This window comes from Neolamprologus brichardi, chromosome 12 (assembly GCF_056152115.1).
Source record: "Neolamprologus brichardi isolate AB-2024 chromosome 12, ASM5615211v1, whole genome shotgun sequence".
NCBI classification, from domain to species: Eukaryota; Metazoa; Chordata; class Actinopteri; order Cichliformes; family Cichlidae; genus Neolamprologus; species Neolamprologus brichardi.
The window spans coordinates 18,950,833-18,964,988 of record NC_142115.1 but is presented as its reverse complement, the minus strand read 5'-3'; the positions used below and the strand labels follow the sequence as shown (position 1 = coordinate 18,964,988).

General features: G+C 38.8%; 1 protein-coding gene across 1 annotated transcript; it reads left to right on the top strand.

The window, feature by feature from the left end:
- Window positions 1-11,049: 11,049 nt before the first annotated feature.
- Window positions 11,050-12,918, top strand: LOC148100216 (uncharacterized). Its single transcript, XM_087848825.1, has 7 exons — window positions 11,050-11,112; window positions 11,624-11,702; window positions 11,805-12,041; window positions 12,393-12,413; window positions 12,496-12,582; window positions 12,734-12,794; window positions 12,870-12,918. The coding sequence occupies exons 1-7, from the start codon at window positions 11,050-11,052 to the stop codon at window positions 12,916-12,918; spliced, it is 597 nt and encodes a 198-aa protein (XP_087704951.1).
- Window positions 12,919-14,156: the final 1,238 nt, after the last annotated feature.

Sequence of the window (14,156 nt, the reverse complement as noted above, 5' to 3'; positions counted from 1 at the left end):
GCATATTTGTCCTATGGCTTCTCTGTATTGGCTCCAGAATCAAATTTAAAATTCCTCTCATAACATACAGGTCTTAAATAATCAGCCCTTTCATACCTTAAAGACCTCATAGTACTTCATTATCCTTACAGAGCACTTCAGTCTCAGACTGCTGGCTTACTTGTGATTTGTAGTTTTCAAAAGTAGAATGGGAGGCAGAGCCTTGTGCAACATTTTGTGTACTTTAGAGAAAACCCCAACAAGCATTTTGCCACGGTGGGAACAGAAACTCTCATTTACAGGAAGAAACAGCTTCATGTAGGCAGACAGCTGCCACAACCGGGCAGGGTGGGGGAAGAGAACAGAAAAGCTGAGCTAAAAGATACGCTCCAGTGGCATCTGATCAAGCGGGTTGTGAAAAAATGGGACTGGGGGATAAATGCTCAGTGTATCACAGTTTACATTTGTAAGAGTACTGATTAAGTGGAGTGGTGCATTTCCATCAATTAAAACAATATTAAATTGACTTCTCCCAAATATAACCATAGAATACTTTTTTTTTTTTTTTTTTTTAAAAAGAGCATTTCAGAGTACTAAATGAAAAATGTTAAATTAAAATATTTTTAAATGCATTTTTTTGTGCACAAGATGCAAATCTGGCAAATTAAAGTGTCAAAGGAAAGGCCTTTTTTGTTCTTGCATGTTTGTTTGAGATGGTTGCAGACTTCTTTCACATTCATAACTGAATGAGTCATGCAGCGGTTTTTCTTGGCAGGCCTAAGCCATATTTAAATCAAGGGTTAAACAGTCAGTTTCTTCCGACTGTCATCAAACGGTGTAAGAGAGAGGATTCCAGCTCAGATCCTGAAGCGTTGGTGTTGAACATGAATAGTAAGTCTCTGATTCATCACTTAAAGTTAAAAGTGTTCATACTCAGAAAGGCTCAAATTTAGTTTCTATTTTTCTTTTCATAGACCTGCTACTGTTTACTTTTGGACTATTTGCTCTCGCAGCAGGTAATTCATTCATTCAGCTGTACTAATCTCAAGATTTTTTTTAAAAAGTAGCTCATGTGAGATGTTTTATGGATAATCTGTGTGGTGTTACAGGTGGAAACGGCGTGCAGGTGTTTTATTGCGAGCCTGAAAAATGTGCTCTCAGTGTAATTAGCGTGTATTGCAACGATGAAGCCCTGCTCAATAACGGATCCATGACAGAGTGCTCTGGTCCTCCTCCACACAGAGCGGTCTGTCAGCATGATGGTCGAGCATTTGTTTCCATGTCTGGGAATGCTCATTGTGAATTTGAAGGGAATAGTGGATACATCACCACAAAAAAATGTTCAGGTATTTACATTTTTTAAAGTTGTTGCTTTTCTTGCAATCATTCATGCCTCTCTTTAATTTCTTTTTCTTTTTTTTCATTGCACTGAAAATAACAGATTTCTTTCACTAGTGTCAGAAATTTGACCAGCTTTGGAAAAATCTACAATAGCCCACTTGTGTGCTCAGAAAGATGGCGGATGTTGAAGAATTTTAAGCTCTTATTCGGGTTTTTATTTACTTCCATTTGTATTTAAACAATCTCATAAAATAACACATGATTCTGATCACGCTAGAGGAGCTGAATGAGGAAAACAGTGGATTGAGGTGTGCCACCCTTGCTGTTAATGGTCAAAGATTTCCAGTTTATTCTGTTTCTATATCTTCTGCATCTTTTCTACTCTTACTAAGTCGACGTTTATTTATGGAACGCATATACGTAACCAACAACAGTGAAACTGATGCCACTGTTGATAACTACTTTCTGTTAGAAGATATTCATTTACTGAAGATGTCCGAGAACTTATTTTCTACACTTAAAAGGTTGAAACTTTGATTGTGAAAGAAATCTCAACTCATGATTGCAGTTGTTGTTGCTGGCAAGGGTTGCACAACTAATTATTAGGCTTAGAGTGAAAGTACTTCTACACACAGAGCCAGATAAGTTCTTATAGCTTTTTTTCCCATGATAAATGAAATCATTTCAGAACTGCATTTTCTTCTGGGTATCATTGTCTAATATTTAATTTGTTTTATTATCTGAAACATTTCAGTGTGAAAAATATGGAAAATAACTAAGAAATCAGAAAGTGGGCAAAGACATTTTGACTGCACTGTATAAAATCCCCTTTTTGTTAGAGTCATATTTATTCTGCCATATAAACCGTGAGCTGACTAATGTTGATACTTACTGCAAATAAGAATCTGACACAATGTACATTTTCTTGACCTTTTCTGATCTCTCTGATTTCTCAAATAGACCTCAGCAACCTGTGCTCTTTCACTGGAAGTAAGTGCAGACCTTTCATCTGCTTCTCATTATTTTAACTTTTCACTAAATGGAAATTCTTCCTTTCTATTTAGCAACCAAATCCTCACCAACCCCAACGGGTTTTGGAAGTCTTGCGGAGGGCCTTATGCAAACTCATCTCATCGTCATCATAGTAGTAGTTTGTAAGTTCTGACCATTAGTTGTTTTGGCTGCATGCATCACATTTCTCATGCTAGTAAATATTTAATTGCAAATACAGCTTTTATCTAGGAACAAATTCATAATTGTTCTTCCGCAGGTTCACAAGTACTACTACTAATATTAATACTACTGGGACTACTGAAATGTTTTTGAAACATGTTTATGAAACTAAAGGGTGAGCCAAATCAGCAACAAAAAAAGTTACTGAAATATAAAACGAGTCATTTTTATGTGTTTAGCTAATGGGATATCTTTCTCAATAATATAACCTTGTTTCAGCAAATCTGGTGTGAGTGTTCCCCTAAAAGAGGGCTGCAGTCAGCTGTGAAAGGTTAGCGAACATTACATACACTTACAAACTGTATAGATGGAACTATTCTCATTTTACTTGACTTTTTTTGTCTCTTTAGACTACTGATCAATAAGTTCATGCAACCAAGGCTCAAGCCTGTCGTGAACCCCCTGCTGTAACGACAAAATAGCTTATCCCACATAACCTCTCCACTCTGCTATTTTAAATTTGTTTTATGTCTTATGCTTTTATGATTGTGTAAACTGCTTGCTTTTATGTTGCTTTTATTATTCTACCATGTACAGTGTCCTTGAGTGTTCTGAAAGGAGCTTTCAAATAAAATGTATTATTATTATTATCATGATACAAAATGGATGGAATAATGAAACATTAGGATCACCTCCAAATTTCATCAAATTCGCTTAAAACTTGGACACAACTGGGTGTTCCAACAGAACAATGATCCCAAGCACACATTAAACGCTGGTTGTGGATAAAACAAAGAAAATTTGAGAAGTATTCTGGCTTTTTGCCATGAAAGCAACCAATTTAAAGGAAATGTCAAGAATAGTTTTTAAGATAACTGATAATTGACCACTATTCTCTGTCAAGAATTGTGGTCAGTTATCCAGAATTATCCTTTTGGTAGCCAGAATTATTGCATCTCTTTAAGGTTTCAATTTGCTAACGGACATTTAAACAAATATTATTAGACATCAATAATATTTGTATATTTGAGGGGGGTGTATATTTGAGCCTGTGTGGATTAGAGAAAATGTCATCCACTTAGTGTTTTTAAGTCATCAAAAATGTATGCTGTGCAATACACAGCATACATTTTTGTGTCAATCATTCCAGCCTGGAAAAAGAACAGTTCAAACAAATCATTAAAAGCCCAGAATTCCTGTGACATTCATGCACATCATGAGTGTATCTTAACTTCTGGCTTGATTGTGCTATTTGACATGAAGGGGAAATGTTTAGGTCATCCCACCTCATAATGGTTCAGCTTTTTGTATGAATGGAGGCATTAACAATAAACAATAACCCATTAGTTGTAGCCAAGTTGTTAGATATATTTTATAGTGTTTCTTAGATAACTTACAGTTGTTTTTTCAGTAGAAAAGGAGATGTTGGACCATGACTCATAAGTGTGGCTATTAATGCACTTGGGAGCACAGTATTACTGGGTATGCTCAGATGCTAAGTAAAACAGCATCCCCATGTGGCTGTATACAGTGCGTGTTTGGAATGAACACCTTAAAAGCTCTCAAAGACAGTGAACACATGTGTGGACTTTTTCTGGATAAAAACCTATCCCATTCTGCTAAGACAAGACCAGACCCAGGCCAGGGCAAGATATGCATGGAGGCTGTCCTGTCCTCATGTACACATTTGTTTCCATCTCTGCAAATACTCTATCGTTTTGAAGTGAACAATGGATACATTGTAACTGAAAAATATCTTGTTTACATCTTTGTTAGAAATAGCAGACGTCATATTGTTATTTCTGCTTCAGTTTTTTCCCTCCATGTGTAACAACCTTCATATTGGCTGGTACTCTGGTGCAGTCAGCACAATCTGGAGCTGAACACTCTTAAAACTGTAGAGATGACAGTGGACTTCAGGAGACATCCCTCAACTCTACCCCCCCTTACCATATCAGACAGCCCTGTGTCGACTGTGAAGATCTTCAAGTTCCTGGGTACCACCATCTCCCAGGACCTGAAGTGGGAGACCAACATCAACTCCATCCTCAAAAAGACCCAGCAGAGGATGTACTTCCTGAGACAACTGGGGAAGTACAGTCTTCCACAGGAGCTGCTGATCCAGTTCTACACTGCGGTCATTGAGTCTGTCCTGTGCTCCTCCATCACAGTCTGGTATGGTGCAGCCACTAAACAGGACAGGCACAGACTGCAGCGGACTGTACGGGCAGCAGAAAGGATCACCGGCGCCCCCCTGCCCTCCATCCAGGATCTGTACCTCTCAAGAACCAGGAAACGGGCAGGGAAAATCATCACAGACCCCTCACACCCTGGACACAGACTTTTTGATCTGCTGCCCTCTGGCAGACGGTACAGAAGCCTGCAGACCAGGACCACCCGACTTAGGAACAGTTTCTTTCCCCTCCCCATCTCCCTTCTTAACAGTTGACCTGTTTACACAGTGTGTGTGTGTGTGTGTGTGTGTGTCTTAATTCCTCATGGCATAAATTCAACGAGGTGCTGGATGCATTCCTCAGACATGACGGCATCACAAGGATTTGTTAGTTAGGGGGTTAGGGTGATGCATCCCAGTGGTGCTCAATTGGGTTGAGACTGGGTGATGCTTTGTGGTCATAAAGGGATGGACAGGGTCAGCAACAATACTCAGGTAGGCTGTGGCATTTAAACGATGCCCTGTTGGTAGTAATAGGCTAAAAGTGTGTTAAGAAAATATCCCCCACACCATTACAGATGGATGGATCCATGCTTTCATGCCTTTTCTGGTTAATTCTGACCCTATCATCTGAATGTAGTTAATAAGCAGACGAACAGATGTCTCATACTGGAATTTACCTTTAAAATGTTATTGTGACTCAATTAAATAATATTTGAGGAAAAAAATATGACAAGGGAAACTTTTCCATGATTATGAGTTTTAGAATGAAGTACAAAACAATGACCATTGGAGGGAATGGGGGAACTTTTACTCTTTTGTCTCCATATAGAAATCTTCCCAATAATCTTCACAGAATGTCTTTACAATATGTTTTGTCCTTAGTTAGAGCTTAGATTAACATTTATTATCCTTCAAATATACTGTGAGTTGTGAGCAACGAATGTTGATACTTACTTCAAATAAGCATTTACAAAGTACATTTTTCAATCTAAACATTGATGGTATATTTGCTATAGCTCAGTATCTTATAGAAGTCTAATAATTATGTTGTTCTGTTTTCACTGTTTCTCTGATTTCTAAACTTGACCTTGTACCTTTTCACTAGAAGTAAGTACAGATCACTTATTTCTCAGTGTTTTTATTTCCACTTAACTGAGTTTTGTTTTTTTTTTCATTTTCATAACCAGTCACATGAAGGGCTGTTGGAAATGTTTCCTTACACAAACTCAAGTCATCAGTAGTCATTGTTAATAGTTGGCAATTGCAGATCATGTGCATGTATCACATCTTAATGATAAGTTTACACCTACTAACATAACACATGCACATATATTGATTTTTTGATCTTCTTTTTAGTCAAATTTTTTAAATCCCTTATTTTTTACTCTTACATGTCAGCCATACTTTGTTGATGCACTTTGCACCCTTTCGACACCTCAGTGGATAAAAATGTGCAAGCACAAAGTCAGCCGTTTAATCTCATTCTCTTTGATGTAATTTTTTTTTTTTGAATTTCTCTGCCATTGCAGTACAAAACCATTCTCCCAGCTGTGCCCTCCTTCTGTGTGTCATTCCCCTTGTTACTTCGCAGTGTATTGAAAACCTGTGTTTCTCTGTCTCAGTGTTGCGTTGTCCCTCATGCTGTGTGGATCTCCCTGTGTTTCCCTGTGAGTTTATGTTGTTTCCCAGTTTAGTTTAGTTTGCTCTGTATGCTTTTCCCCTGCCAGAAAATAAAGCTGAGTATTTTGAGTTCATCCCTCGAGTCTGAGTGCCTGCATTTTGGGTCAACTCCTGCCTGCCACACAGTGCTTCCTGATATTTAAATTCTTTATTGTCCCACATTATTACATTATATACATTAGTTTAGCAGCAGGTAACATAAAAGTAAAACAATAATATAAAATAATGATGACAATAATAGTAATAGAAAGTCACAGGGCGGTTATTTGCCATTAAGGACACAGAATGCGGTGGGGATAAAACAAACCTGGAGTTTTACTGCAGTAAAAGTTGCAGTACTAATCTGTATCCTGTCACCCTTTTGCTCTCTCTCCTATTAAAAAGGTTAAACATGTCATCATTTATGGTCAGGATCCTGGATTATATAGCAGGGTTAGTAGCCTCTTCATTCATCTGATCAGGGGCTCATAGCTATTCCATGCTGTCATTTTAAAACCAGAGGAAACCATACTGCTGAAGTTGTACATGGACCTGTACGTATATAGCACTTTTATACTCACTGAGCACTTAAAGCACTCATTCACCCAATTACACCCACACACTCAGTAGCCCAAGAGTACTTTGATATGCAGACTGGAGAAGCTAAGGAGTGAACAACTGACCTTGTATTTGGTAAATGACTTGTTCTACCTCCTGAGCCACAGTCAAAAGTGCCTAAACTTTGAAACAGCCTTGCAAACTGTTGTAAAACTGTTGCTTTCTTACAATATTTTTGCTCTAGTTTGCATCTAATGTGTGTATAGAAGTGTGCTTTTTGGACTAAATGTAAGCGTATGTGTTTGAGTGTGTGTCTATATGCTGGAACCTGCATACTTGTTTTTAATGTGTAGTTTTATTAAAACTGTAAAGCACTTTGTAACTGTGTGGTTTTTTTAAAGTGCTATAGAAATAAAAGTATTATCATTATTAATATTTTTATTATACCACTTATTTAACTTACACTGTTATGCCTCAATGCATTTGTCTTTATAAGTTATAACTGGTCACACCAAATAAAGGTAAGTTTATACTTGTCAGAAGGGGGCAGGTTGCGGGCCAAAATGGAGATGTCTTAAACAAAAAATAACTTTTATTGAAGTGACACAAGTAACCCTTAAAGCATCAAACAATAAGAAAGATTTTTCTTGCAGATAAAGTGGCAATAATAAGTACTTAACATTTAAAAAAGCATACATACGCACAAAATGCTTTCAGTTTTGCCAGTTTAGTCTTATTTATCAGCGCAAAACAGACAACAGTTAAGCATAATAAGCGCTTCTTGAAACTTCATTCACAAATAATACTGATAAAAGGGACACTGAACTAAAGTTCAGCATTTTCAAAGTGAACACACACAGAGGAATTTAAGTCAGTGTGAACTCAAATGAAAAATCACGCTTATAAGTCCGTCCTCTCGTGATTCAGGTGCTTTCCCTGAATTTAGACACACTCCATATGTAACACGAGTTTGCTCACTTGACCCCTCATCACATCGTGTGACACGTGCCGCAGTTTTGGTGTCACTTGAGTTTGTTCTGTCAAATCAACATACATTGTCAGATTGGCATACGTGCAGCACAAGGTGACAGCTATATTTGTTAGACAACAATAACCTGTGAGACCAGCACAGAATTATATATCAGTAAAAAGAAAAACGTATTTAGTAATGATCATTTACTTGCCGTTTGTCTACTGTACAATGAACTGACGACTCCTACGCACGTGGAATTATTCTACAACGCGCATGCGCATGCATGCAAATTAATGTAATGTAATGCTACTCTTATTTGCATGCAGACATGTTGGATCACCCCTGATCTTGCACTTCACGATTTGGCGCGTTACGCCGCAGCTGGGTTGAAGCAGACACGTTTTACCGCCATTTTAATTATATTCCAGTGCAGAAGTTTAAAGATTCACAGATACACAGAGGGACATGTTGCTACTGTTTGAAAACTTGGCTAAAGTCTTGGCTTTCGGTTTTGACTTCTTCTCTTCCTTTATCAGAACGTATGTGGCAAAATGTGTCTGAGTGGCGACATCTGTCGTTCAGGAGAATAACTGGAGGTATAAATAAGCGGCTGTAGAAAGGAAACGAACAGGGCGCCATTCGGACCACGCTGTGAGCTCCAGTGGAGCTTATAAAAACCATTTAAAGAATAATATACCAGCAGAGGGTAGCGACAGACAGACTGCATTTACGCAGAAAATGATTGGTGAGTCTCACATTTAAACTTCATCATGAGAAAAGCTTTAACTCCAACCGTGTGCCTTATTGTGCCTCATTAACTTTAACATTATTTTAAACGAATGTGGTGTGAAGTCACTAGACTTTCTAACATTATCTACTTTTTATCTAACACGTTAATTGGGACTCTCCCTCAGGGGTTTTTATTGGGAACTGCACGTGAATTTTGCAGTCAGTCGGGGCCAGGTGTCGTCGTGTTCCTACAAGCTATTTACTTGGGGGGGGTGGACCACGTTACAAACATGTTACATAGCCCTCGTTAGATGATTCACACAATGCTAAATAACTGTTAAATGTGTGCTTGAACATATTTAAGTAAATAGCCACAGTCAGTGGCGGTCCTAGCCTGTTTGGCGCCCTGGGCGAACACTCCCTCTGGCCCACCACACACACACTGTTACGTTCCCCTAAAAGGGTCCAGGCGATGAGGGGGGAAGTAACAAAAAGTGTCCGGGTCAGAAAAAGGAGGCAAAAGGGTTAAATTAAAGAGTTTTATTAAAGTTTCTATTAACTCTAACTAAAAGAGATGGACAAGCTGCTATCACCATTTAAAGAAACAAACAAAACTCAAGCGTTAGTCAATAAAGTACAAAGTAAGTCAAAAAGAGTGCAGCTCACTAGCTGCAAACACGGACACACAGCTCACCAGCTGTAACCACACTAATGGCACTCTGGCCCAGAGCTCACACACACACACACACACACACACACACAAAAAAAACATATTAAGGATAAAACCTTTGTTGGAACCATACTGAATTTCACCAGAGAAACACACACACACACACACACGCACATATGAAGAGAAAGAGAGTATGCAAACGGCTACCAAACAGCCATCATAATTCGTCATACAATAAGAACAGGACAAATCAACAACTGACAATGACTAATTAATATTAAAATCTGTAACATAATGTATTGTTTGGAGTTTAGTCTGTTACTGTTACTATTTTTACCATTTCTTCTTGGAGCAACTGTAACCCACATAATTTCCTTAGGGATTAATAAAGTATTCTGATTCTGATTGTTTCAGGATGACCTGCCATTATCGAATGACACATCTGCTTACCTGTATCTTTTGCTCATTTCTCCTCCTCTTCTTTTCTCTTTTTTCTAAACTGAGCACCTCATGGCTTTGAACTTTTCTTGTCCATCTTCCATTGGTTTTAATTTTGGACTCCAGTATGAACACAAATCCCCCAACCCGAGGATCGTCACAACATAACCTAATAGACCTACACCTTAGTTCACAGATTCGCTTTGTCTACGGTCCTGGGATTTCGCACAACCCAGGATTCAAATCATGAATACATAATGGGCTTGGATTTACAACATTATAAATGAAATGCGCTCTATTTGGGAGCAGCCGCCCCCCCCTCCCTTTCGACAGGTTGTGTGTGAGACTTTAAATCATCAAACTGTAAATTATAAATTTTAAATTGTTATTGATCCCTTTAGCCCTAGTCCTAATGTGTATATTTATTTTCTTACTCTTCTTATATTTATTGTTTGTTTACTTGCACTGCTGTAACTGGAGCCTCGTCATCTCGTCTCTCTATATACTGGGACTGTATGTAGCGGAGATGACTTCAGCAGCGAGCAGGCGCACAGAGGGCTCTCGCGCTCACTTTTCGTGTATAGAATTTCGAAAAAACATCGGTGCAAATTATAAGTCTGTATCATAATGTCTGGTGTTTTCGTGTTTATTGGTTTGTTTTTATTTTATTTTATTTTGCGAGTTGGTTATTAGATGCTGCTCCAGCCAGCCAGAGAATCCCCCGCCCTCTCCACCCTGTGCCGCAAGCAGCAGGCGCACTTCGCAAACGGGAATGCGCTAGCTGATGTCGGGGCAGCATGAGTACGAGCAATTTTTTATTTATTTTTTTGCCGATACCCGTGATGCCGCCCCCCACCACGATGCCGCCCCGGGCAACCGCCTGTGTCGCCCTTATCTAAAACCGCTACTGGCCACAGTTAATTTTCAGGTGACCTGCTGACGATAATAGATTCATTTAAAGACTCATCATTAATGAGTTTGAAGCATTTTTTCTGAGAACATGCTTGTTTTGTTTTTTTTTGTTGTTTTTTTGTTTTGTTTTTTTGGTCCACCTGTTAACCAACCCAAATAACCTCTAAAGCTATCTTAGGTTGTTAGCTACTTACCAGTGTTTTGGGGTGTTTTGTTTTTCTGTTGTATTGTTTTGTACCTACTCGGGTTAGATTGTCATGGTTTTCAGGGTTTTCCATCAGGTCGTAGTACCTGGTGCCAAGTACTTTTTTAGTACCTACTCCGCTGGGGTTTAGAGCAATCCGAGACTACTGCATGCCACCGAATGACTGGTCAGTGATGTCACTCGATGAGTCATGAGAGCGTAATGTAAACCATATTTGTAAACTGGCAACGAGGGAAATGACTACAGAAAGCAACGCCGTGGTTCCCGAGTCTGACAAAAAACCACACACTGAGCAGCAGGTATATTGTCGCCTCAATGTCCACCTTTGTTGCATACTAATTATATGACAGGACACTCAGCCTCATTGCTATAATGACTACCTCGCATATTAGGTGGTACTTGCTTGCCATCTTAAGTAGAACTGCAACATCATATATGATAGCAAGCTTTTTGGAGGGGGGGGGGTTGCCCCAAACTATTCCAGGTTAGACTTTGTAATGTGCAGGAGTGTTGCTTTTATCTTGTGAAAATGTTGACTTTACTAATAACATTTCGAATATTTTTCTTTTTTTTTCTTTAGTGCTCATATTTAAAATATTGTTAACAGACACTTTAAAATAAGACATTTAATTAATTAGCCTATTTCTAGTTTGTGTGTATGTGTTCTCTTCATGTAGTTATGAGCGGTGTGTGTGATTTGGTAGTTGTCATGGAAGTGTTTTAGGACTACATATAAAATCTTGTTTAAGGCCACCAAAATTGTAGGGCCGGCCCTGGTCAGCACCCCTCATCAAAGAGCATTCAGCTTAGATCGTATTCTTTATCTTGACAGTGGTTTTGCTGTTCGTCATCGCTGGACTCTTTCCTCCGTGCTCTTCCCTCACATCAGGTCTGAAATGTCTCCCATTGTTTACAATTTTATCATAATAAATGTTTACATTACTAAAAGCTCATTTGTGATGTTTTATGGATAAACTGTGTGGTGTTATAGGTGGAAACGGCGTGCGAGGATTTTACTGCGAGACTGAAGGCTGTGTCAATGATGTAAAGCGTGTTTACTGTGAAGATGTGGAGCTCCTGGGTAACAAAGAGATTTCAAATTGTTCCCACGGTCCGCTTCCACCCAATACCATCTGCCAACACAGAGGCCGCTTGTTCGTCTCCACCTCCTTAAAGTCCTGTGAATTTGAAAGTGTCACAGGATATATAGAGACCAAAAATTGTACAGGTATTTTCAATGCAAACATATTCATTCTTTTCTCCCATCTTGCTCTTTCTTCTCTTGCCAATTCCATTTTAGTTTGTGAGATGCTGCTGCAGCTGACGGGGCTGTTTGATACTTGGCCCATGCATGTGTTAGTAATTTCCTGAATATGTATATGTCAGTCATGACTCATAAAAATGACCTGAAAAAGTTCCCATATATCATTTGGAAACCACTCTGTCTTATCTACGTGGGATCTCTGAGCTCTCTGCACCTCTGATGATTAGTCAGATCCAAACTACCTGGTACCTTTTTGATATCCAGTAACTGATGCTGTTCTTGCTATTAACCATCTTTCTCTTGTTTCTCAATTAGACTGCTCTTTTTTAAATAGAGGTAAGATTTGTTTTTTAGGTACACATTTCACCAGTTTCTGATTTTGTTAACTACTAAATTAAGTTTATCCCTTTCCATCCAGCTACCACACCGGCAGTCACCCCAAGCACTGTGGAAACATCTTCGCAGCCCAATTCCAAACTTCTAGGCATTGTAATCACAGTAGTCTGTAAGTGTGGAGACACAGTTAGTTACCATACTTACTGCCTACATGTTTTTTGAGTATAGCTTCTGCTACTAACACAGCTTGTTTTCACTATGCAAATTTAATCTAAAATATAACCTATTTTACTTTTTTGTTTTTGAAACAGGTTTTATAGGTGTGGTACTGCTGTTAGTGGGTTTCTTTTACAGAAAAGCAAAAAATCAGCAACAACAAAGGTAACTAAAATTAAAAAATAACTTGAAGTATTTGATAAAAGTATCCAAATTTAAAATAATGTTTTGTATCTTTAGACGGACTCAAACCAGTCCTGGGTTGCAGAATGACAGCTCTTTAGTCTAATGCCTTGGATCTAACATCATACTCCTGGTTCGAGGCCAGGGCATGCCTCCACTATGGGTCCTTCCTGCTACCCAAGCCTACTGTGAGGGACAACTGTAGCCATGCTGGCTCGGACGTCGTCTTGATTAATTAGGTCTGCACGAGGTGTTGAAGAACCAGAAGAGTTTTCATAAGCAGATAGCATCACTCTGATGCTTGCACTTTTGGCTTTTCCAAGTGATGGCAACATCAAGAAGGAATGCTTAATAGCAGAATAAGCTGTTTAGTACTACCTGAAAGGATATGAGGAGTTTTTCATATAGGAATCCCAAAAATGTATTTTCCTCACAAATGTGGCACATTTATGTGGAAATGCACAGGCTTTCCAACAGTGAAGTACAGAGTGGGCCATTTATATGGATACACCATAATAACATGGGAAGGGTTGGTGATATTAAAGTCCTGTTTGTGGCACATTAGCGTATGTGCTACGCTGTGGGCTCTTGCTGAATGAAGCTAGGACAGCCACTGATGTTTCTTCATTAGTGACAGTTTTCTTGCGTCCACATTTTGGCAAATCCAACACTGAACCAGTTTCACGAAACTTAGCAAGCAGTTTGCTAACTGTAGCATGGGAGATGGGTGGTCTCGTAGGGTGTCTTGCATTGAAATCTACTGCAATGACCCGGTTACTGCGTTCACCAGATATCAACACAATTTTGATCTGCTCCTCATGTGTTAACCTCTTCGACAGGTCAATGGCTGTGAACAAAGAGAAACTTGTAAATAACTCATGAAAGAATAAAGTTACATTGAAACCAAGCACACCATTGTTTTTCTTGTGACATTACCAATAAGTTTGATGTGTCACATGGCCCTCTTCCTATTGAAAGAACAAAAGTTGTATCCAAGATGGCCGACTTCTAATTGGCCACCATGGTCACCACCCATCTTGAGAAGTTTGCCCCCTCACATATACTAATGTGCCACAAACAGGGCTTTAATATCACCAACCATTCCCATATTATTCCGGTGTATCCATATAAATGGCCCACCCTGTACTTCACTGTTGGAAAGCCTGTGTATTTCCACATAAATGTGCTACATTTGTGAGGAAAATACATTTTTGGGTTTCCCACATGAAAAACTCCAAAAAAAAAAATCATATTTCTAACCAAAATGATTTCCCTCTTTAAAATTGTTTATTTATTCTTCTTAATATTATGTTCTCTATGAGATTGGCTGTCAGGGCTCATTTG